Raw genomic sequence first — 22,212 nt, forward strand, 5'->3', positions numbered from 1 at the left:
AATAAACAAGGCTCCTGTAGTACTTCCGCCATGAGGCTGGAATCTCAGAAAGCTAAGTAATGGGCTGGATCCAGCCATCAAAGTCATGGCTTTAATCCTAGCCATATCACTTAGCAAAGTAAAGACTCATGTGGTCACAAAAAGAGAGAGTAAAGAGAGATTCAAAGATGAAGAAAACCTCTACATGGTTTACAGTGTGTTAAAAATATATCCAGGCTTGGGAGAGAAAAGAAAAAAGTTAAAGTCCTTAAAATAAAAAAGAAAGAAAGACAGTAGTTGGGTGTGGTGGCAAACACTTTAATCTCAACACTTGGGAGACGGGCAGGTAGACCTCTGTGTGGTGTAGAAGGTCCTTCTATCTTTGTGTTGCTTTTATTGGTTAATAAAGAAACTGCCTTGACCTAGTTGATAAGGCAGAACTTATGTAGGTGGGGAAGACAGAACTGAATTCTGGGAGGAAGAAAGCAGAGTCGGGAAAGATATGCCATGTATCCGCCGGAGACAGACACTGGGAATTTTACCTGGTAAGCCACTGCCATGTGGCCATATACAGATTAATAGAAATGGGTTAAATTAATATAAGAGTTAGCCAATAAGAAGCTAGAGCTAATGGGCAAGGCAGTGATTTAATTAATACAGTTTCTATGTGGTTATTTCGGGGCTAAGCAAGCTGGGCAGCCAGGAAGAACAAGTAGCCCCTCCTTGCAACATCTGTGAGTTCAAGGTGTGGTAGCACACACCTTTAATCCCAGCACTTGGGAGACAGAGGCAGATGAATCTCTGTGAGTTCAAGGCCACCTTGGGCTACCTGAGACTGAACTAGTCTAAAAGAGAAACAGAGCTCACACATTTGATCCCAGCACTTTGGATTACATCCCTTTAAACCCAGCACTAAGGAGGTAGAGACTGGAGTGACATGGCAGGGTGGAGAGATGAATATAAGGTGGGAGGAGATGAGAGCTCAGGACATTCAGTCTGATGATCTGTAGGGACAGGATCGCCCCTTTGGTCTGAGGATTCAGTAGAGGTAAGAACTAGTGGCTGGCCGCTCTGCTTCCCTGATCTTTCAACATTAACCCCATATCAGACTCCGGGTTTTTATTAATAAGACCAACTAGAATTCGCGTTACACCTGGCCACGAGGACGATGTCTGACCAGCTTTTAGGTTTGACTAACCCAATGAATAAGCACTGAGAATAGCAATATCTTAAAAACTTTTCGTGTTTGAGATTCTGATAGTTTCTTTCCCTACCTACTATACCACAAAACCACTAAAGACTTCCAACAAGACTGTGCTAGTGCCAAACCACATACTCAGTTTCCATAGTGAGAAGACACCGACACTCTTCAGGGCAAGAGTCTTCATGCAGTTTAGCTGGGATAATGAAGATAATTTTTTATACATTTATAAACACAAATCCTTCAAGGAGTACAAAGAACATCCCCTTAAATTCAAAGGTTCTGAGGAGAACTGGGATGGATTTATAAAGCTGCCCTTACTGTGCATAACTGAGACTTTTAAAAAGCCAATGAAGAACTCCAGTTAGCACCTGAAGTGATGCGGACTGAAACCTAAGCACCTGGTTGGCTGTGCCCGTATCCTCATCAGGAAGCCTTGGTTGGAGGGACAAAGCACCAGGGAGACAGACTGCAGAGGCTGTCACATTCTCTCAATCTCATCTACAATTTGCTCAGTAAATCACGCTCTGAAGCAAAACCATGCATTTCCACCTCCAGCTGCGAACCAGAGTGACTCTCAGGGGAACAAAGGCAAAGTAACTGTGGTGGTTTGAAAGAGAATGTCAGCCAGGTGGTGGTGGCACACACCTTTAATCCAGGCACTTGGGAGACAGACAAATCTCAATGAGTTTGAGGACAGCCTGGTCTACAAAGAAAGTTTCAGGACAGCCAGGACTGTTACACAAAGAAACCCTGTCTCAAAAAACAAAAAAAATAAAGAAAGAAATAAAGGAAGGAAAGAAGGAAGGAAGGAAGGAAGGAAGGAAGGAAGGAAGGAAGGAAGGGAGGAAGAGAATAGGGAGGAAAGAAAGGAAGTAAGAAGAAAACGGCCCCCAAAGGGCATGTGTCACTGTGGGGGTGGGCTTTGAGGTCTCACCTATGCTCAAGCTACTCCAGTGTTCCAGTCAACTTCCTGTTGCCGCTAAGATGTAGAACTCTCAGCTCCTTCTCCAGCACTGTGTCTGCCTGCACGCTGCCATGTCCCACTATGACAATGGACCAAATTCTGAACTGTGAGCCGCTGCCACAATAAAATGCTTTCCTTCACAAGAGTTCCATGGTCATGGTGTCTCTGTACAGCAATAGACACCCAAACTAAGAGAGTAACAACTGCTTCCAAGTTGTCACTAACAGCCTGGAGAAGTCTAAACAGCTTGTTAAATGCTTAGAGAACCACTACAGTGTATTAGCAGGTTAGCGCTCTAAGCCGGTCACACCTTACCTCTTACAGAGTGCAGGGAGGATCGGGACGTTAAATATAACACAGAACAGGGGTCAGGGGAAGCTGCCAGAATTTTGTAGAATGCCTCTTCCTTTTCATCCCCGGATGGAACGGCACAGCCCTCATGGTTATGAATAAGTAAGTGCAAAGATCTGCGCGGTGGGCCACTGGGACTGGGAAAAGCTGATGGTCTCTGTACACATGCATGAGACACACAGATACCGGAGAAGCTGTCATTCGAGGGCTTCTGCTGCTGCAGCAAATATACTTCTAAAGGACACAGACTAACACTTGTGAAGACAATCCTTACCTACTCTACTATTTGAATTTGTCAACTGCACAGCAGTAACATACAATCAGTGCAAAGGGGAGGGGGTGACAGTGGAGAAACCCTAGGGACCGGCGCAAATGAAAGTGGGGTAAACGGGGAGCAGGGACATCAGGAAGTACACGGTCATCCAAATCTTCCAAACGCCAACTTCAAACCACTGCAAACAGTTTATTCCTTAGAGAGCAGGAACTCCAACTCGGGTCTCAAGTCTGAGCCTTCACACTGGGGAAGCTGTCTTCCAGGTCCTCGGCAAGAGCCTTGTCAACCTCGCGTAGGACTTTAACGAAGTCTTCCACCTGTGAACCACACGAAGAACCAAGTAACTGTAGTGGAGAAACAGGCAGTTTTAAAGACATTTGTGGTTAACTATGAAAATGCTCCTCCAGAGGCTTTGAAGCTGACAGAAGCCTGCAGCAGATTCACAGGGGTCAGCCTTGGCACTTCCTGCAGTCACTGGAAATACCCTAGTAGTGACTCTAGAAGTGCGAGCCCTGACCAGCTCCTTCCCTCCGACTGCTTCCCTTTAGGACGGTGCACCGACACTCTATCATAACCCTCTGTGCACCGACACTCTATCATAACCCTCTGTGCACCGACACTCTATCATAACCCTCTCTGCACCGACACTCTATCATAACCCTCTCTGCACCGACACTCTATCATAACCTCTCTGCACCGACACTCTATCATAACCCTCTCTGCACTGACACTCTATCATAACCTCTCTGCTGACAGGTCCTTACGCTTTCATTTTCCACAGTTCATTTTCCTAAAAACTCTTATTCTGAAATTGTCTTCAATGGTAATAAAGTGTTGTGTGAAAAATCATAAAAATGTATTCATAAAAATTAGGTTTGGGGGCAGGCATGGTGGCACACGCTTTTAATCCCAGAACTCAGGAGGCAGAGGCAGGCAGATCTCTATGAGTTCAAGGCTAACCTAGACTATAGAGTTACAACCAGTCTATGCTAAACAGTGAGACCCAATCTCACAAGGTGGTGGTGGGGGAATGGCAGGGAAGAGAGAGAGAGAAGAAAATTTAGCTCCTGAGTTCAGAGAACTGGCTATTCTTCTTGAGGACCTGGATGTAATTCCCAGTACCCACATGGCAGCTCCCAACCATCTGTAACTCCAGTTGCAGGGGATCCAATACTCTCTTTTGGCCTTTCTAGCCAACTGTACACATATTCTGCAGACATATATTAAGGGGAAAACACACACACAAAATCTCAAAAAACTTTAATTAAAAAATTTAGACTTTCACTTACTATACAGGCTGTCTACTTCATAACAGGAAGGGGCACTATAAACCCATGTTGATTTCTTCCTCTTGAGATCATAACTAATCTCAAGACACAAGGCACTGAATCCTGTAAGGTATACCACCATTTCTGACAGAATCTCAGCCCCCGTGCATTCTCCCTACTCACCACGGGGCTGTAGAGGGGCAGGAGGCTCTGAAATGCACAGGAACACTTCTCTTTGTTTAACTGGCCCTCCTTCAGTCCCTGAGCCACAGTTTCCTACAGCAAACAAAAGAAAACTTAGTATCAGAAAAGGAAAATGTCCAACGCTGTACCTGGCAAACAGATAAACATCAGTATACACAATCACAACTGGTCCCACTGGCATTTCAAACCCTCAGCTGAGCTGCCATGAAGAGCCTTGTGTACCCCGAACACTGCTAACCTCAGTGAAGGATGCCACTCACGGAAGCCTGCCTGCTGGCCCCTCCTGTGCACCTCCCTCCCCCATCCCAGGCTCTCATTTCCAGACTATTCCCGAAGATTACCGTCTATAAACCCACTGGCTGGCTCGTGGCCTCCAGCCCTCAACTCAATTCCTTTATGCCTGCTGTGTTTGGAAGGATCTTTCCAAATTGATCTTATCACTTGCTTATAAAAAGAAAGAAAACTTCAGCTGCACCCCAGTTTCCTCAAGATTAAATCCAAATTCCCTGAAGTGGAACCTAAGAGTCTCATGGCATGCCATCGGGTCTTTAATCAACACACCTTCCTGCTATTTGCCTGTATCTTAAAGACAAAGGAACAGGCTTGTCTTTTCCTCCCAAACCTAAAGCAATGATGAACAATCGAAAACATATCTGAAAGCAAAACAAAAAAGACGCTGTGGTGGTTTGAATGGGGCTGGTGCTTACAGGTGCATATATTTGAATGATTAGTCACCAGGAAGTGGCTCTATTTGAAAGGATTAGGATTAGAAGGCATGGAGGTGGCTTTGTTGGGAGTGTGTCACTGTGAGGTTTTTGAGGTTTCAAAAACCCAAGCAAGAGCCAATGTTTCCTGCTCTTTGCAGACCAGGATGTAGCTCTCAGCTCCTTCTCCAGCACCTCTCCTGCCTGCTCCCATCCATGATGACAATGGCTAACCTCTGAAACTGTTAGCAAATCCCCGATTAAATGTATTTTTTGTTTGTTTTTTTAAGAGTGGCCTTGGTCATGGCATCTCTTCACAGCAACAGGACAGCAACGGAGACAATAAGTATGATTGGAGAGATTCATATAAACCATCAAAATGAATACATCTGTCCAGGGATGGAGCTCAGAGGGGAAGCACCTGCCTAGCATGTGAGAAGCTCTGGGGTAGACTCTTAGCATCACAAAAATATGAAACTTTAAAAATTAGATCTTTATAAAAAGTAAACACAAATAATATACAAATATATGGAAAGACAATCCAGCTCACTAATAATAAAACATGTAAATCAAAACAGAACACAAAATAATTTCACCTGTTGAATTAATATAAAATTATAATATCCACTAATAAAAATCAAACAAAACTAACATTTCACACATCAGAAATTATCAATATAAATTTTAGTAATGTAGTCTGTTGATATGCCTAGTGTCATAAAGTGTGTGCACACACAAACAAGACCAGTTATTTTAAGACTAAAAATAATAACAAAATTTTCCCAAATTGAGTAAAACAGCCATACTACACACACACAGACACACACAGACACACAGACACACACAGACACACACAGACACACAGACACACACACACAGACACACACACAGACACACACACACAGACACACACACAGACACACACATAGACACACACACAGACAGACACACACACACACACAGTGGAAGAGAAGAATCAGCCCTCGCACTTGTGCTCTGACTTCTACACATGCGCACCTTCCCCCGTGAAAACGAACAGGAGCAGGGCCGAGGCTGCAGCTCAGAGGCACAGCACTCGCCTATCATGTATGAGGCCCAGATCCCAGCATCATACCGGCAGAGGAGAAGGGAGGAGAAAAGAAATCTTTTTCAATATCATAAAAAACAATAATGGAGCTGAGAACACAACAAGTGGTCCAGAGTTTGCCTGGCCACTATACCCAGGTCCTCTCTCCATCATGGCTGGGGTCTCAGTTCTATCACGGCACAGCTGCCTGTGCCTCAGCAGTTGAAAGTTCAGCACGTCTAGTAACCCACGCCTTTTCTAAGAAACCACCAATACTTCTTTCCTACCTTTGATAACTCCTGAAAAATATTAGAAAGGAATTCACATGAAATATCCTTTAGGATCTTCATATGGAACTCATCTTGGGTTGAACCACAGTTTGTAGGCTCCTCTGGGTCGGACTCTGTGGAGTTCTCTGGTTTCTTCTGACAATGTTCCATATTTTGTAACACCCGAATCAGGCTGTCAATTAGAGGAAGATCCACTGCACCGAATAAGAGAATGATACCAGCCAGGTAAGTATTCCTTCATTTGTTCCCTCGTTCATCCACCCACTCATCCTGAACTAGCACCACATGTGTTTTGGGGACTATAGACAGGTAGAGTGGTTCCTGCTTTGATTCCACCGATGACGGTCTCTAACTTTTAAGCTCAAACAGACTGCCTCCCTGCAGCCAAGTTGATTATGGTCAGTGTTGTATCACAGCATCACACAAAACGGGAATAACCCGCAACTCCACAGAGCTTCTCTGAAAGGCTTGAAGCAGGCAAGCAGAGAGTTAACAGTGAGGAGAGGAGACAGCTAACTGACAGGAGTTAACGTGGATGTCCATGTTCTGCCTAAACATACAAACTACATCAAGTTTGGGTGGCAGAGCAGGCAGCAGTATGAACGCCTAGTCCTGCAGCAGCAACAAGTGGGATGCTCCTGGTCTCACGAAAAAGCTCCCCATGGGTTTCTAGAAAGATGACACCCACGACAGCATGATGGCCCTCGCTGGACAAACTGCATGACGACCCAGAACAAGATAAACACGTCTGCGGTAAGAGAAGGACTCCCTCGTTTCTCACGTCAGAGCGAGTCCAAGAAATCTCTGCGGTTTAGCCGACACCATGACACCTCCCCCGACTGCTGACTTACACTGCCCCTCAGCACGCACTCAGACCCCTCGGGCAGCGCACTCACAGCCAGTCGTGCGCTTCGCAGTAAGCAGCAGCTGCTTTACCCACTCACCCTCCCAGTCTACAGGGAACAGCCTGGTATTATCCTCCCGCATTTCTACTGTTCCTGCCTTTGCTTGTCCTCAATGCCTGCCCGCCCGTACAGCCTGCCTACTCGACCTTTATCAGCCCCTGGCTGTCTATCACAGCCACACCTACCCAGTCTATCTCCCTCCCAGCAGGTCCGGCCCTCCGCACTCCACTGCCTGGCAGCTGGGCTGCTTTTCTTCCTTTCACTCTTAAGCCACCCTCGCCACACAGAGCCTCAGCCCTGCTCCTCCAGCACAGTGCCCAGTGTGCCTGTCTCCATCGGCTGTGCTTCCTCCCGAGTATTCACACGAAGGCCTCCACTAGCTCCTCCAGCCGGCACTCGGAGTTCCTTTGGCCAGTGACATAACCTCTCCAGAAATATAGAGTCGACACTCAGAAACAGTGCTTATTTATAAAACAAAACAAAAAGCTTAAAACAGGGAGAGATCAAAACATCCTTGAGCCAGGTGGTGGTGGTGCACGCCTTTAATCCTAGCACTCGGGAGGCAGAGGTCGGCGGATCTCTGTGAGAGTCTGGTCTACAGGAGCTAGTTCCAGGACAGGCTCCAAAGCTACAGAGAAACCCTATCTCAGGAAAAAAAAAAAAAAAACATCCTTGAGAGGCAAAAACAAGCACCATATGCCCAGTTACACTAAATGGCAAAACTCTAGTGCCATTTTCAACAGTCGGGAAGAAGATAAAGATGTCTCCAGCAGGCACTAAGCAATCCACTTAGATAGGAAAAAGAAGTCAGAGATAGAGAATGACAAAAGTAGATGTGCCTTGATAGCAGACAAAGTTAAAGATTACCATGAGAACTACTACCAAACACGGTAAGACAAACGCTGGAGAGATGGCTCAGCAGTTAAAAGGACCAGCTGCTCTTCCAAAGGACCTTGGTTCAAATCCCACCACCCCTATGTTGGCTCAGAGCCCATTATAATCCCCACCCAGGGCATCCAACACCTTCTTCTCGTCTCCACAAGCACCAGACATCTGTTGTACATGTGTGCGTGCAGGCAAAACACCCATACACATTAGATAGATAGATAGATAGATAGATAGATAGATAGATAGATAGATAGCAACAGGATTCCTACCTACAGGTGCAAGGCCCTGAGTCCCACCTCAAGCACAGTGAAAAAAACTACAGGCAAGTCAGTAAAGGTCCCACAGTCAAAGTTAACAATCCACAGCCTCCATAAAGTCTAACAATCATCAGTGAAGAAAGCATGCAACAGAGACTAGGACTTCAAAATTAAAATGTGCAGGAATAAACCTAGTAAGAATGCAAGATCTGTACACTAAAGAAACCTCAAGGCACTTCTGAAACAGACCTGCACAATACATTCCTAGACACACCACACATTCAACACAATCGCAATGAAAGCATCGGGAAGTACATGGGGCTTTGACCCTTTGACCTTAGGACCCTAATTCAGCACTGAACAGGTCAAACAGTCAGAGATACTGAGACATCAGACTGAATAGAGACCATCCTCACTGGGGACTGAGACAAAAACCTTACCACCAGAGCACTCTGGGGCTGAGCGTGAGTCCAATGGAGTCAGCAGAACACAGAGGACTTTAGGGAGTATTTCTGATAAAAGTGGGGTGGCTCTTCTGGGCAGAGCCATGCTGTTCGGTGCTGCTTTCTTTTTGGTTCTAGGGACTGAACCAGGGGGCACTCATGCTAAGCAAGCACCCCATTACTGAGCCGTACCCCAAGTCCCCTCCTTGATGCCTCTTAGAAACTTTGTAATATTTTTGTATTAAGCATTTAACATTTTATGTTACTAGGGGAATAAGGGTATTTTCTTTTAATGGAGAAAAATTGAAAAAGAAACCCAATGAAGAGCAGACACAGGCCTGGCACTTACGATCTGTGGGTGCCAGTTTAATTGGTGAAAGGGAACTGCACTTGCCTTCTTCCCTCTTGGGGTGCTCCTGTGCAGCCCACGAAGCACTGATGGCAGACATCACGGAGAAGACAGAGGCCAGCACTGTTTTCTGCTCCTGCAGTATGATGGGCGGGTCACCAACTTGGCAGAATTCATGGCACACCAGGTCAAAAAGTAAATTCCATGTGTCTTTTGCAGTATCAGGACACTGTACTTAAGAAATATTTTTTACAAATAGTAATTTAAAAATAGCGAATACTTAACGAGCAACGACAGCGTGCCCCAAGAAACCGCCTTACCAATTGCTTGAATCCCATCGTCCGCTGTGGTGAGCAGCTGTAAGATGTGCATGTAAACATCAAGCCCTTCCAGGTTTTCAGACCTAAGCAGACAGAAAGGGCACAGCACTCTTAACTTCAGCGTCAGAGAACAGCGATGCTCACTCGCCCTGCAGGGGTTTGTTACCTCATGCTAACGTGCAGAACGTGAGACGGCCAGCCGAGTAGACTCTGTTCACTAGCACTGACATTAAAATGGGAAAACTGAAGAAAAGGAGTTTATGTTTTATGAGTGCGTGAGTGAGCGTGAGTATATATGTATGTGAATGCATAGGTGAGTATTATAGCTGTACATATGTCTGTGTGTGAATTAGTGTGTGTGTGTGAGCATATATATGAAGTGTGTGAATGTGAGTGTGTATGTATGTGTACATGAGTGTGAGTGCATGTATGTGAGTGCATGTGCAAGTGTGTGTGAGTCTACACATGTATGCTACTGATACTTCTATGGGAGGGACGTGAGGCCTACGGCGCAGACTCCATGGTTCTGAAGTTCTTTAGAGTTCACAGATCATCCTAGCTCCTTAGCTGAGAAAGCAGAAACATAAAAACCTAATTCTTTTGCTCAACAGTTTGTATTCTTAGAACTCAAAATACTGTTTCTTCAACCAGTTAAGTGAAAAACATGAACAATTAAATGGCTCAGCTACATTTACTGAAGTATCTATCATTTGGGGCACTTACTGCTAGGGGCTGGAGAGACAGAGAGTATTAAGATGTTACACCCACCTTCCCAGATTGTAACAGTCTGAGAGGAAAGAAGTAAAGGGCCATAACCATAAAACAAAATGAATTCAACACTAGAAGGCCCGGGCACTAAAAGACCACGCAGAAATTTGGTCAGGGAAGAGATCTTGAGAGAAATGGAGTTTCCACAGGAACCTGAAGAGGCAGGTGTTTGTGGCATTGGAGAGACACCTTGAGCAAAGGCTGTGAGACAAGAGGGCCTGGTTCATCCGCAGAATGGAATTTCACATAGAAGAAGCAAGAACAAGGATGGATAGGCCTTGTGTGCAGGATTGTGCGCCAGTTTTGCTTGTTTTAAAAACCTGAACTATTTCCTGCGGAAGGCCACTGAAAAGTCGGGAGCACGAAGCAAGATGGGTGTGCACCACGGAAGCAGCTGCAAGGCTCGGGAGAAGCCAGCAGAGGACAGGCGGCTCAGAGGCAGACAGTGTGGCACTTGCCCAAGCAAGGGAGAAGAGGTCTGGCTGCCAGGATGGGGTCACAGTAAGAGTCGACTGGCCATGAGGAAGGAGCTGGACAGGGCAGTCGGGAGGGACTTTCCAGTTCTCCCACCTTCTCTAGATGGGACACTGGCAACATCACTCACTGCTGGAAACACTGAAGAGGCAGATACGTGTGTGGCTTAATCTTCATTTGATAAAAGGTTTAAAATTAATAACTTTTAACATAGCCTAATAAGTTCTGAGACTATGCTGTTAACAACTAAGCAGATAATTCAAATGTTAATCTTGCAGTTATCAGTGCTATATTGTTTTAACAACTCATAAACAACCGCCTCTCATGACAAGACATCAAAGCCCCCAAGCTGATCATCTGCACAGACTGGTATGTGCACACAAGCTGATCATCTACAGACTGGTGTGTGCACACAAGCTGATCATCTACAGACTGGTGTGTGCACACAAGCTGATCATCTACAGACTGGTGTGTACACACAAGCTGATCATCTACACAGACTGGTGTGCACACACAAGCTGATCACCTACAGACTGGTGTGCACACACAAGCTGATCACCTACAGACTGGTGTGTACACACAAGCTGATCACCTACAGACTGGTGTGCACACACAAGCTGATCATCTACAGACTGGTGTGCACACACAAGCTGATCATCTACAGACTGGTGTGCACACAAGCTGATCATCTACAGACTGGTGTGCACACACAAGCTGATCATCTACAGACTGGTGTGCACACACAAGCTGATCATCTACAGACTGGTGTGCACACACAAGCTGATCATCTACAGACTGGTGTGCACACACAAGCTGATCATCTACACAGACTGGTGTGCACACACAAGCTGATCATCTACAGACTGGTGTGCACACACAAGCTGATCATCTACAGACTGGTGCACACACAAGCTGATCATCTACAGACTGGTGTGCACATACAAGCTGATCATCTACACAGACTGGTGTGCACATACAAGCTGATCATCTACAGACTGGTGTGCATACAAGCTGATCATCTACAGACTGGTGTGCACACAAGGAGGAAGCAGGGAGCAAACAAATATGCTCAATGAGTTGTTTCACATTCAATGTAAAATAAAACAAGACAATCTTTTCTCCTTGATTATTTAAAATACATAAAACTGCTGTCAGTTACCATAGCAAGCTATGACAAGCCATACTGGAGCAAATGCTCTGAACCCGTACTATTCTTGCCACCACAAACCTAAGAGAGACTGGTTGCTTACTGAAACTAAGACTCTCCCATGTAAGGATGTTTCGAAGAACTGAATTTTTCTAGACCATTCTGTACAAGAGTTCACCTACCGTATTTGTCTGGCAGCTTCCAGGATACTGGGTACAAAAGAAAATACTGGCTGCTCTTCAGAGTCCTCCTGGGGTTGGTCCGGAAGCCGGGCAGTCCCATTTCTAATCCACTCCAACATGAGTTTTTCATCCAAGTCAAAGAGCTTGTCCACGACCTCCCCCACCTTCACCAACAAGTCAACTGCAGTCAAGACAGGTGTTCAACTGAGAACCCAAGCGTCTGAAGCCACAAGGGGGAGCCAAACTCCTCAAGCTCCTCCAAGAGCCAAATCTTCCAGGGTGCCACTTCCTCCCAGGTATCTCCAGGAGCCTATTTAAACTGGCTTATCTTCCTTCAGTGCAAAGTGGCCTCTGGGGCTGAAGAGATGGCCCAGTCATTAAGGGCACCCAGGTTTGATTCCCAGCACCCACACAGGAAATAGCTCACAACTGTCTGGAACTCCAGTCCTGGAGATCGACACTCTCTGCTGGCCTCTGTGGGCAGCAGGCACATACCAACATGCAAGAGACACACAGATTTACATGCAGGAAAACACCCATAAATTTAAAAAATCAAAATATAAAATTTTTAAAATGAAGAGTCTAAAGTAGCTTCCCAGGATATGCTCCAGTCTTTCTCCCTAGAGTGCACGGAGACTCACCATTTGTTGAACTTGACATGATGAAGCAGATGCTGGCATAAATGGACGGATGTTCCCGGATCCTTTCAACCCAGACACTGGCCACTTCTGCCTGGGAAAGGCAAGTAAGCAACAACCTACATGACAAATGTGAGCTCAATATCTGTGCGGGCAACAACAAGGGCCACCACAGTCAAGAGTGCACTCTGCTTTCCCAGGGCTTCTGATGAGTGGTCTCGAGAAAGGCTTACCTGCTGGTTTCTAGTAGAGTGGGTGGGTCTGAGTCGCACAAACACTGCAGAAGCACCTGCCTGCCGAGACACCGTGAGCCATGAGTATCATTGCAAATAAGCAGTTTTCATTTCATTTTAGACATCTTCTATTGTAAGACAAAGCATAAATGCATTTCATAAATTCTAGAGCAGTGGTTCTCAGCCTTCCTAAGGCTGCAACCCTTTCCTACAGTTCCTCATATGGGAACCCCCAGCCATAAAATTGTTTCATCGCCACTTTGTAACTGCAATTTTACTAATGCTATGAATTGTAATGTAAATATCTGGTTTATGACCCCCCACAGAAGGGGTCATGACCTAAAGGTTGAGAAGAACTCGTGTTTCTAAGGTACAGAGCAGAGTTGACCACCTGCAGCTGCCTTTGTCCACCGTGTTCCTCTCCCCCCTAGAAAAGGTGGCCCTGACTTCCTCAGAGATCACTTCCTTGCTCTGCTCTATAATTCTGTTAATAGATTTCTGATTTTGCATTTAATTTTATATGAAAGCAGCTATGGTTTTTCCTTAAAATATCCTTTAGTTATCTGTGCATCTTTTTATCTGCTTTATGTGACACATATCACTGTTCACGCGCTCTTCAATTCGTCATGGAACACCTTGTGTGTGAATGTAACAGAAACAATTCAAGAGGCCCAGGCCCTTGAAGACAGGGATAAACCCTTATGACCTCCAATAAGAACAATCACTTTAATGTATGCTGGACACAGACTTCTTTAGATCATTAAGTTAACAGCCATGAACCATCTCCAGGAAAATGAATATGCCCATCAAATCTGTCACGTTCTCAGATCTACTATGGTAACCGACCACCTGAGACTCCACTATTAAAAAGCCCTCTGTCCAAAGTTTTCCGGCTTTAGAAAAGAACTAGCCTCTAATTAGAAGTCTGACAGCCTTTTAATCCTAGAGGCGACTCTTTATCTTCTGGTCCCTAGGCAAGTCCCACTCCCCTATTTAAGTCTCAGTTCTCAGAGCAAAACTGTCCAGCAATTGAGTTTCCCAGACTAGTTCTGAGTCCTTGGATTCTCCATGCTTAAATAGTTCTGGATTCTGACCAGAGGCCTCTAGCTCCAATTTAGGCTCTACATATTCTTTGCCTCACCCCCTTACTCACTGGGGTAACTCATGCTTTACCGTGGATGCAAAGGCTCAGTCCTAGGTCAAGTCCATAGCTAGTGCAGAAGTCTCAGCCACGTCAGCACCCAGGGTGTCCTGAGACAATGAAACAGCACACCCCACACTTCCACCTCTCCTAGGTTCAAGGGTTCCCTTGGAATAGAAACTTAACACGGCTATTAGGTAGTAGGACTTACCCATGATCTTCGCAGCTGCTGATGGACACACATATCTCCCGGAAACAAGCCATATTCCCTAAAATTCCCACACAAATTTCCTGTCAAACCAAGTAACACAGGTCACAATGGCTGTGAGGTAAAAGCTATGAAGAATAACTTGAACAAAAACTTGTGCTGAACCAAGTTTGAGGGGAGGAAAGAGGGAGGCAGGATATGGACGTTTACAGCTGGCATCCAGATTTACAGACTCGGCTTGTACAGCTCACACAGGTGAGAAGGAACAGAAGACACAAAGCACAAGTCATAGATGAAGAAGCGTTATGTGGGGAAGGATCCTTAGCACAGACGACTAATGGAGAGAACGCGGGAACCATGAGGAAGCACAGGAGAAATGGAGCAGAGGAAAAGGACTTGACTGTCATGTCAAAGGGTTTAGACTTAATATGGAATGGTGTCTGGAGCCACGGAGGTTCTCAAAGAGGGAACACGACACACTGGAACATTTGTCCACACAGCACTTTACACAGCATTTACAAGATGGGACTGTATCGTCCTCACTTCTGAACTGAGGAGACTGAAGTCCAGGGAAGTCCAGCAAGCTGCCTGAGATCTTCAACTGAAGGCAGCAGCAACCCAGAGCTGTCATGTTCCAGGGTACTCGCCCAAGAAGCCATGGCTGCTATTATCAAAGAGGGGTAATGGCAGACATGGAAAAGGACTGAGACACTAAAGGGGATGGCAAACAGTCTGGTAGAACGAGAAGAGGGGGTGTAAGGCACAGTTATAGGTCTGAAGTTGCCATGGTTTCCCAGTCAGAAGTATTAGTCATATCAACAGGAAAAAATAAGATGGAAGGGCATGGTTCATTTACACAGAACAGGGATTCCAAACTTGCTGGGATTCAGCACTCGGAGTTTGTCGATGATTTCCAAGCCCCATCAACTCCACTGAATCAGAATCTCCAGGCTACACTTAGCCTCAGTAGCTAGTGTTTACCAAGTATACCAGGAGTTTTTATGATCAGGGTAATAATTACTGGATTAGAACAGAGGATGGATATAGGATTAGAAAATACACAGGCTGAAAACTCATCAAGAAAGTTGTAAGTGACACCAGATACCAACAGGGGAGTCGGGGCTTATGCCATTGCAGGACTAGAGCTGTGGTTTAAGCGAGTAAGAAAGGGAGCTGAGCTGGCCGTGGTGGCACTGAGCTGGCCGTGGTGGCACTGAGCTGGCCGTGGTGGCACTGAGCTGGCTGTGGCGGCACTGAGCTGGCCGTGGCGGCACTGAGCTGGCCGTGGCGGCACTGAGCTGGCTGTGGTGGCACTGAGCTGGCCGTGGTGGCACTGAGCTGGTCGTGGTGGCACTGAGCTGGCCGTGGTGGCACTGAACTGGCCGTGGTGGCACTGAGCTGGCCGTGGTGGCACTGAGCTGGCCGTGGTGGCACTGAGCTGGCTGTGGTGGCACATGCCTGTAACCCCAGCGCTTTGCAGGTTGAGACAGAAACCGCAAGCTCAAATCCTCACGCTGGGACTCACTAAAAACTGGCTGTAAAGAGAACAGGGTGTTCCCTCTGGACAGAGTCCAGACTCAGGCACAGGAAGAAATAGGAAGGGACAAAAGTTGAGGAAAGTTAGAGAGGAACTAAAGAGAGCTTTAGTAAAAAGCAGACGGTTCAAACACTGGCAGAAGAGCAAGTGATTCGGGACAGAAAACACAAGTTCTCTTAGAAGATAGCGAGGGGAGGAGTGAACGTTCGCTGAAGACCAACTCCTGTGTCGGCTGTGTAGGAGAACCCCTGGTAGACGACTTTGGAAAGTCCTCCAGGACAAAGTTTTTGAAAATAGTATGGCCCTGATCTAAAGTATTGACATCACCTGGGAACACAGCAGACGCCTAGGTACTACCCCAGCCTACTGGACCAGACGCTCTTGGGGAGGGCTCAGCACCAATGCTGACATTTAGACCAGTGATTCCTCATAGGGCCAAGGTTGAGAACCACTGCTGTAGCAGGCTGTGACCAGGACACATTTACAGCCGTGTGGCTAATTCCTGAACTTATCATGACTAATATAAAAAATAGTAAAATCAAGGAGGGAACGCCACAAAATCACCAACACTTTATGTAAATATAAGGACCCAACATGGGCGGAGCATTCCCCTAAATAAAAATCTTAATTCAAGGGGCTGGAGAGATGGCTCAGCAGTCAAGAGCACTGACTGCTCTTCCTGGCACTCACATGGGGGCTCTCAACCATCTATGAGATCTAGTACCTTCTTCTGGTGTGTGACAGACATGCGGACAAAGCATCCCTAGACAGAAATACATAAACATATTTGTAAAAACCTTAATTCAACATTCAATTTGTAATACACTCTATGGAATTTTCTACTTTATCTCAAAGAAAAAGAAGCAACGACAGGATTATGCTAGAACTGGGCATAAGCTCAAACTCCAGCTCCATCTTTACAAGCTGTGTGACTTTGGACATATTATCTTAGTCTGAGACTCAGTTCTTTTACCTATTACGTGTGTCTCAAAGGAGGAAGGCAAACAGTAGAGAGTGGATATTCATAAACTGCAATCCTTCAGCACATATTAACAGTCCTGTCTCATGTGCACTGCACAGCGACCTAAATGGCAGTAACACTCAGGACACTGCACTGCTCCTGTGGTCCCACTGCTCTTCTTGGGAGCTTGCTCTCGGCAATGACAAAGCAGAAAAGTGCCGCACTGAGTAAGAGAAGGAGAAGGGAAGGCCAGCAAGGGTTACACGACGCAGCCAGCCCTCGCCCAGGAGCATATGGGGAGATTTTGGAGCGGAGAGTTCTCACGGCCAGCCTGTGGGCACAGTGAGCTGAGAGATAAACAGCAGGTCTAGGCACTGCTTCTTGTCCTGCCACAGCAGCAGCCTAGCATGGCTATGTCTATCTGTTTCCACAGCTGCTAAATCAAATTATTGATTCCCCAAATCCAAACCTAAAATTCTACGTATCTAATTATTTCAAGGAGTGCGTTACCTAAGAATGTCCAATAGCATTTGTACACCGATTTATTTGCTTATAGCCAGTAAGCAAAACAAGAGCAGAACTGTATATACTTACTCTTAATCGGGGACACCTGGATTTGGCCAGCACTCCCATGAATATATCAGGAGCCTTAAATTCTTGTAGAAACAAAGCCACATCCTATAAACAAAAATGATTACCAATTTAGATGCTGCATACTGCTCAAGCTCTATAGCTCAGATATCCCTAAAAGTTTAATTTCATGTTTACTTCCTTTCATCCATAACAGAAAAATAAAAGGTCAAAAAGACAAAAGTAAGTCAAGTAGTGGTGGCGCATGCCTTTAATCTCAGCATTTGGGAAACAGAGGCAGGTGATATCTGTAAATTTGAGGCCTGCCTGGTCTACAGAGTGAGTTCCAGGACAGTCACAGCTATACAGAGAAACCCTGTCTTGAAGAAGCAAAACAAAACAAAACCCAACCAAACAAAAAGACAAAAGTAACATAAGAGTCTTTGTGGTACCTGGTACCAAGACAGTAGAACGATCCCATAACCCAATATAACCCCGACGGTGACACACCAGAGGATAGCCCTCCTTTTATTTTGCATGATCCTGGAATTCTTATAACTTACCCAAACATATTTGCTGACTGCCAGATACTAAGTTAGAAGCTGGGGGTGAGAAAGGGGTATGGGGAAAGAGTCAACTCCTAAATCCTACCCTGTAAGAACTTAAAACTGAGAAAAATGCTACTGGGTTACATCCGATATCAGGACTTGGGCTTCAATGAGCACACAAAAAGAATTCTGATCACAATGTAACTACAACAGTCTGGAACTTTCTCCCTAGAGATTTTCTTCCACCCGCATCACCTAAGGGGGCACACCACACAGGTGAACCTAGAGTGGACATGCGGCCGCAGAGAGAGGGCTCTCACAAAGGAATGTAAGGTACAAAAGCTAGATCTGTTAGCTGTGGGATATGCCTATTAAAAAACACACATCTAATGATGTGGGAAGGTCATATGTCTATCTGTTGCTTTCATTGGTTAATTAATAAAGAAACTGCTTGGCCTGATAGGTCAGAACATAGGTGGGTGGAGTAGACAGAACAGAATGCTGGGAAGAAGGGAAGTGAGCCAGACGCCATGCCTCTCCTCTCCAGGTCAGACACATGGAGCCAGCCGCCAGGTCAGACATGCTGAATCTTCCCAGTAAGCCACCACCTTGTGGTTCTACACACATTAATAGAAATGGGTTAATCAAGATGTGAGAGTTAGTCAGTAAGAGGCTAGAGCTAATGGGCCAGGCAGTGTTTAAATGAATACAATTTGTGTGTTGTTATTTCGGGGTATAAGCTAGCCAGGCAGCCAGGAGCTGGGCAGTAGGAACGCAGCCAGCAGCTCCTTCTACAATCTAAAACTAAACAAATAAACTAAAGTTTTAGTCAATGATGACTAAATGTATGTGTGTATGTACGTACGTCAATGGTCCTATGAAATTATACTGCCTAGTGATGTCATAGCTATCTTAGCTCACATTTATATTCAATACACCATGAGGCTCCTAGGATGAAACTGTATTTGTGTTCAAAGCACGATTTTAACATTAATAGCTCCTGGATCTTCATACCCTGAACCACAAACTGGAGGGGCTACAGTCACTCAATAAGGCCTTGCCAGAAGGAATGAGCCTTTTTTCTTTTATTTAAAAAAAAAAAAAACTATCGTTTTTTTATTTTACATACCAATCCCAGTTCCCAGCCCCTCCCCTCCTCCTGTTTTCTTCACTTTTCTCCCCTCCCCAGAGAGGGTAAGGCTTGTTGCTTTGAGGAAGGATCAAAGCCCTCCCTACTATATCTAGGTTGAATCAGGTATGCCTCCAAAGAGAATGGGTTCCAAAAAGTCAGTACAAGCAGTAGGGATAAATCCTGGTGCCACTGCCAGTGGCCCCACAGTCTGCCCCAGCCATACAACTGTTACCCACATTCTGAAGGCCTAGTTTGGTCCCACGCTGGGTACTTCCCTGTCTGGCTGGATGTGGTGAGCTCCCATTAGCTCAGGTAGATTGTTTGAGTGGGTGTCCCTATTACGGCCTTAACCTCTTTGTTCATATTCTCATTCTGCCCACTCTACAACTGGACTTTGGGAGCTCAGCCCAGGGCTCTGCTGTGGCTCTCTGCCTGTTTCCATCAGTTGCTGGATGAAGGTTCTGTGGTGACATTTAAGATAGTCATCAATCTGATTACAGGGCAAGGTCAGTTCAGGCACCCTCTCCATTATTGCTTAGGGTCTTAGCTTGTCATCCTTGTGGATTCCTGGGATTTTTTTCTAGTGCCAACTATGTTCATAGCAGTATTATCTGTAATAGCCAAAACCTGGAAACAACCTAGATGCCCCTCACCTGAAGAATGGATAAAGAAAATGTGGCACATTTACACATTAGAGTACTACTCAGGGGTAAAAAACAATGACAGCTTGAAATTTGCATGCAAATGGACGGAACTAGACAAAAACAAAACAAACAAACAAACAAAAAAAAACAACAAAAAACCATCCTGAGTGAGGTAACTCAAACTCAGAAAGATGAGCACGGAATGTACTCACTCCTAAGTGGACACTAGCTGTAAAGCAAAGGATAACGAGCCTACAGTCCATGACCCCAGAGAAGATAAGCAACAAGGAGAGCCCTAAGAGAAACATATATAGATCCCTCTGGGAAGGGGAAGTAGACAAGATCTCTTGAGAAAATTGGGAGCATGGGACTGGGGGGAAAGGGAGGGCAGAAGGAGAGGAAAAGGGGAGTGGGGAGAAGAACTTGAGGGGATGGGATAGTCAAGATGGGGCAAGGACAGAGACAGAGAGCACTGAAAGAATATCTTGATTGAGGGAGCCGTTATGGGGTTAGCAAGAAATCTGGGATGAATCTTTTCAAAAGTCTTCTCAGTCTAGAGTTTCCCTTTTATCCTCATACCTCATCCATGGACATATCCCAGACTCTGCAGATTCCGCATACCTCATCCATGGACATATCCCAGACTCTGCAGATTTCGTTCTCCGTTTCCTCAGTGAGCTCTGTCTGTTGTTCCTCATCCGAGCTGGACTTGGCACTTTCAGGTGTGACAATCTTCAGACACATAGAGAAAAAAAAAATCATCAGTTAAAACACTCAGAGTTCCTCAAGTAATATATCACTCAGATGTCTCCAAGAGAGTATCCCTAAAGTACTTCCTCCGGCGAAGGTTTCTAAAAACTGCCTTGCAGTGCCTTGGATGATCTACAGTATTCTTGGAGGAAACACTGGCTGAAGGCACCGCAATAGAAAAAACAGGAATGACAACAATACGAACTTTTGCTTTCAAATGATTTAAGATTAGTGTAGGAAAGCCATGTAAACAGACAGTCACGATAGAAAAGGCCGACTTTGCTGAGCTGGTGAAAAGAGCTAAGGTAGAAAGATGAAGGACTTTGACCTATCCCTGGGAGGAGAAAGACATTTTTTTTAAAGAGGAAAGTGAAATCTCATGGGAAGGGTAGGACTCGAGCATTCAGAGGTGAGTACAAGAGTTTACAAAGCATAGTACATGACTGGAGATGGCCACCAGTCTACTGGTCACGGAACATAACGTAGCTATCCTTAAGTATAGGTTAAGTATCGTTAAGTGAGTTGTGGTAAGCAGCCTTGGATCCCCAGTTAAGAAGTTGAAAGTGTTCATTTATAGCAACAAAAACACCCCCCCCCTTTTTTGGGGGGGGGTTCGAGGCAGGATTTCTCTGTAGCTTTGGTGCCTGTCCCGGAACTAGCTCTTGTAGACTAGGCTGGCCTCGAACTCCCAGAGATCCGCCTTCCTCTGCCTCCCGAGTGCTGGGATTAAAGGCGTGCGCCACCACCGCCCGGCTAAAAACACCCTTTTAAAATAATAAAAAAGGAAGACTTTTTTGGTCACTATGAAGAAATTGTCTCTGAAAAAAAAACTAAAACCAAACCCAGGAATTGGCGGCATAGAGGCAGTACACAGAAAAATCTGCTAGCCTCCTATAAATCAAACACCATTTCAAACACTCTACTATCATCATCATCTCAATCTATACAAAAACCGTGTGTACAATAACACTGGTTATCCTAGTTTATAGAAACGGAAAGAAATCGAGGTTCTGGGTTAACGAATCACACTTCCAGCATGGGATGGAGATCAGGGCTGTCTGACTCCAAGCTATGCGCTCCACTATGACAAGAGCTCACGAAACAGGAACTGATTTCAGAAGTGACAATGGAGTTGCAGAGCAAAATCCGACTAAAGTATGTGTGTGGTGGTGTTCCGGGAAGAGTTAGGAAACTGGCACCCGGACCCTCCAGCATCCCATCCACTCCCTTGGTTCGGAGGACGCCTGCGCCAGTCTCCCCACCTGGATGAGTCCGCTGAGTACTCCGAAGAGCCAGTGCTTGCTGTAGACCGTGCTCCCAATGCAGTCTCCCCCGGCCAGGTCCTCCTCGTCCTCCTGACTGCAGCTAGGCGGAGGAGGGGACGGGTTACGGTCCATGCTGGCGCCCACGAGAGGCGCCGGAAGCCCCGGAGGAGGCGAGAGGATGTGCCAGAGAGCCCGACTGACCCGGCGCTGTTCTCCACAGCGCCCCCTGCTGTCAGGCTTCGGAATGGTCCAGGAACCTGTGGAATAGGTGGGAACTCCCACAAAGTGTCCTCCTAGGGACCAGCAGCATGAAACACACACGTCAGTATTCTTTGTCTGGAACGAAGAGGGGTCAGGCAAGAGAGAGAGAGATAGAAAAGATTCTCAGCCAGGGAGGAGGAGGAGGACGGAGATGGCTTTAATACAAGCTGAATCTGAATAAAGAACTGAACATATAAAACAAAACTTTTAAAGGTTTTAGATGTAGAAGAAACTGTAAAGGACCTTTTATGACCTGAGAGAAGGGAGGGTGTTCTTAAAACGCACAA

The 22,212-nt window shown here is 45.8% G+C and overlaps 1 protein-coding gene across 4 annotated transcripts; it reads right to left on the reverse strand.

Moving 5' to 3' along the window:
- Positions 1–243: 243 nt before the first annotated feature.
- Positions 244–21,812, reverse strand: LOC130869005 (protein SAAL1). 4 transcript variants are annotated; one of them, XM_057761104.1, is made up of 12 exons: positions 21,662–21,812; positions 20,271–20,381; positions 17,350–17,433; positions 14,261–14,340; positions 12,909–12,968; positions 12,679–12,794; positions 12,038–12,218; positions 9,467–9,549; positions 9,192–9,380; positions 6,302–6,498; positions 4,224–4,316; positions 244–3,089 (listed from the first exon to the last, which is right to left on the reverse strand). In XM_057761104.1, exons 1-12 carry the CDS (start codon positions 21,794–21,796, stop codon positions 2,997–2,999), a joined length of 1,422 nt encoding a protein of 473 aa, XP_057617087.1. In that variant the 5' UTR covers positions 21,797–21,812; the 3' UTR covers positions 244–2,996. The 4 variants fall into 4 exon arrangements, with proteins under 4 accessions (XP_057617087.1, XP_057617092.1, XP_057617088.1 ...); XM_057761109.1 differs by lacking the exon at positions 12,038–12,218 and having other exon boundaries at positions 9,192–9,282; XM_057761105.1 differs by lacking the exon at positions 12,038–12,218 and having other exon boundaries at positions 9,192–9,375.
- Positions 21,813–22,212: the final 400 nt, after the last annotated feature.

The sequence above is a fragment of the Chionomys nivalis genome, assembly GCF_950005125.1.
Source record: "Chionomys nivalis chromosome 23 unlocalized genomic scaffold, mChiNiv1.1 SUPER_23_unloc_1, whole genome shotgun sequence".
In the NCBI taxonomy this organism is placed as follows: Eukaryota; Metazoa; Chordata; class Mammalia; order Rodentia; family Cricetidae; genus Chionomys; species Chionomys nivalis.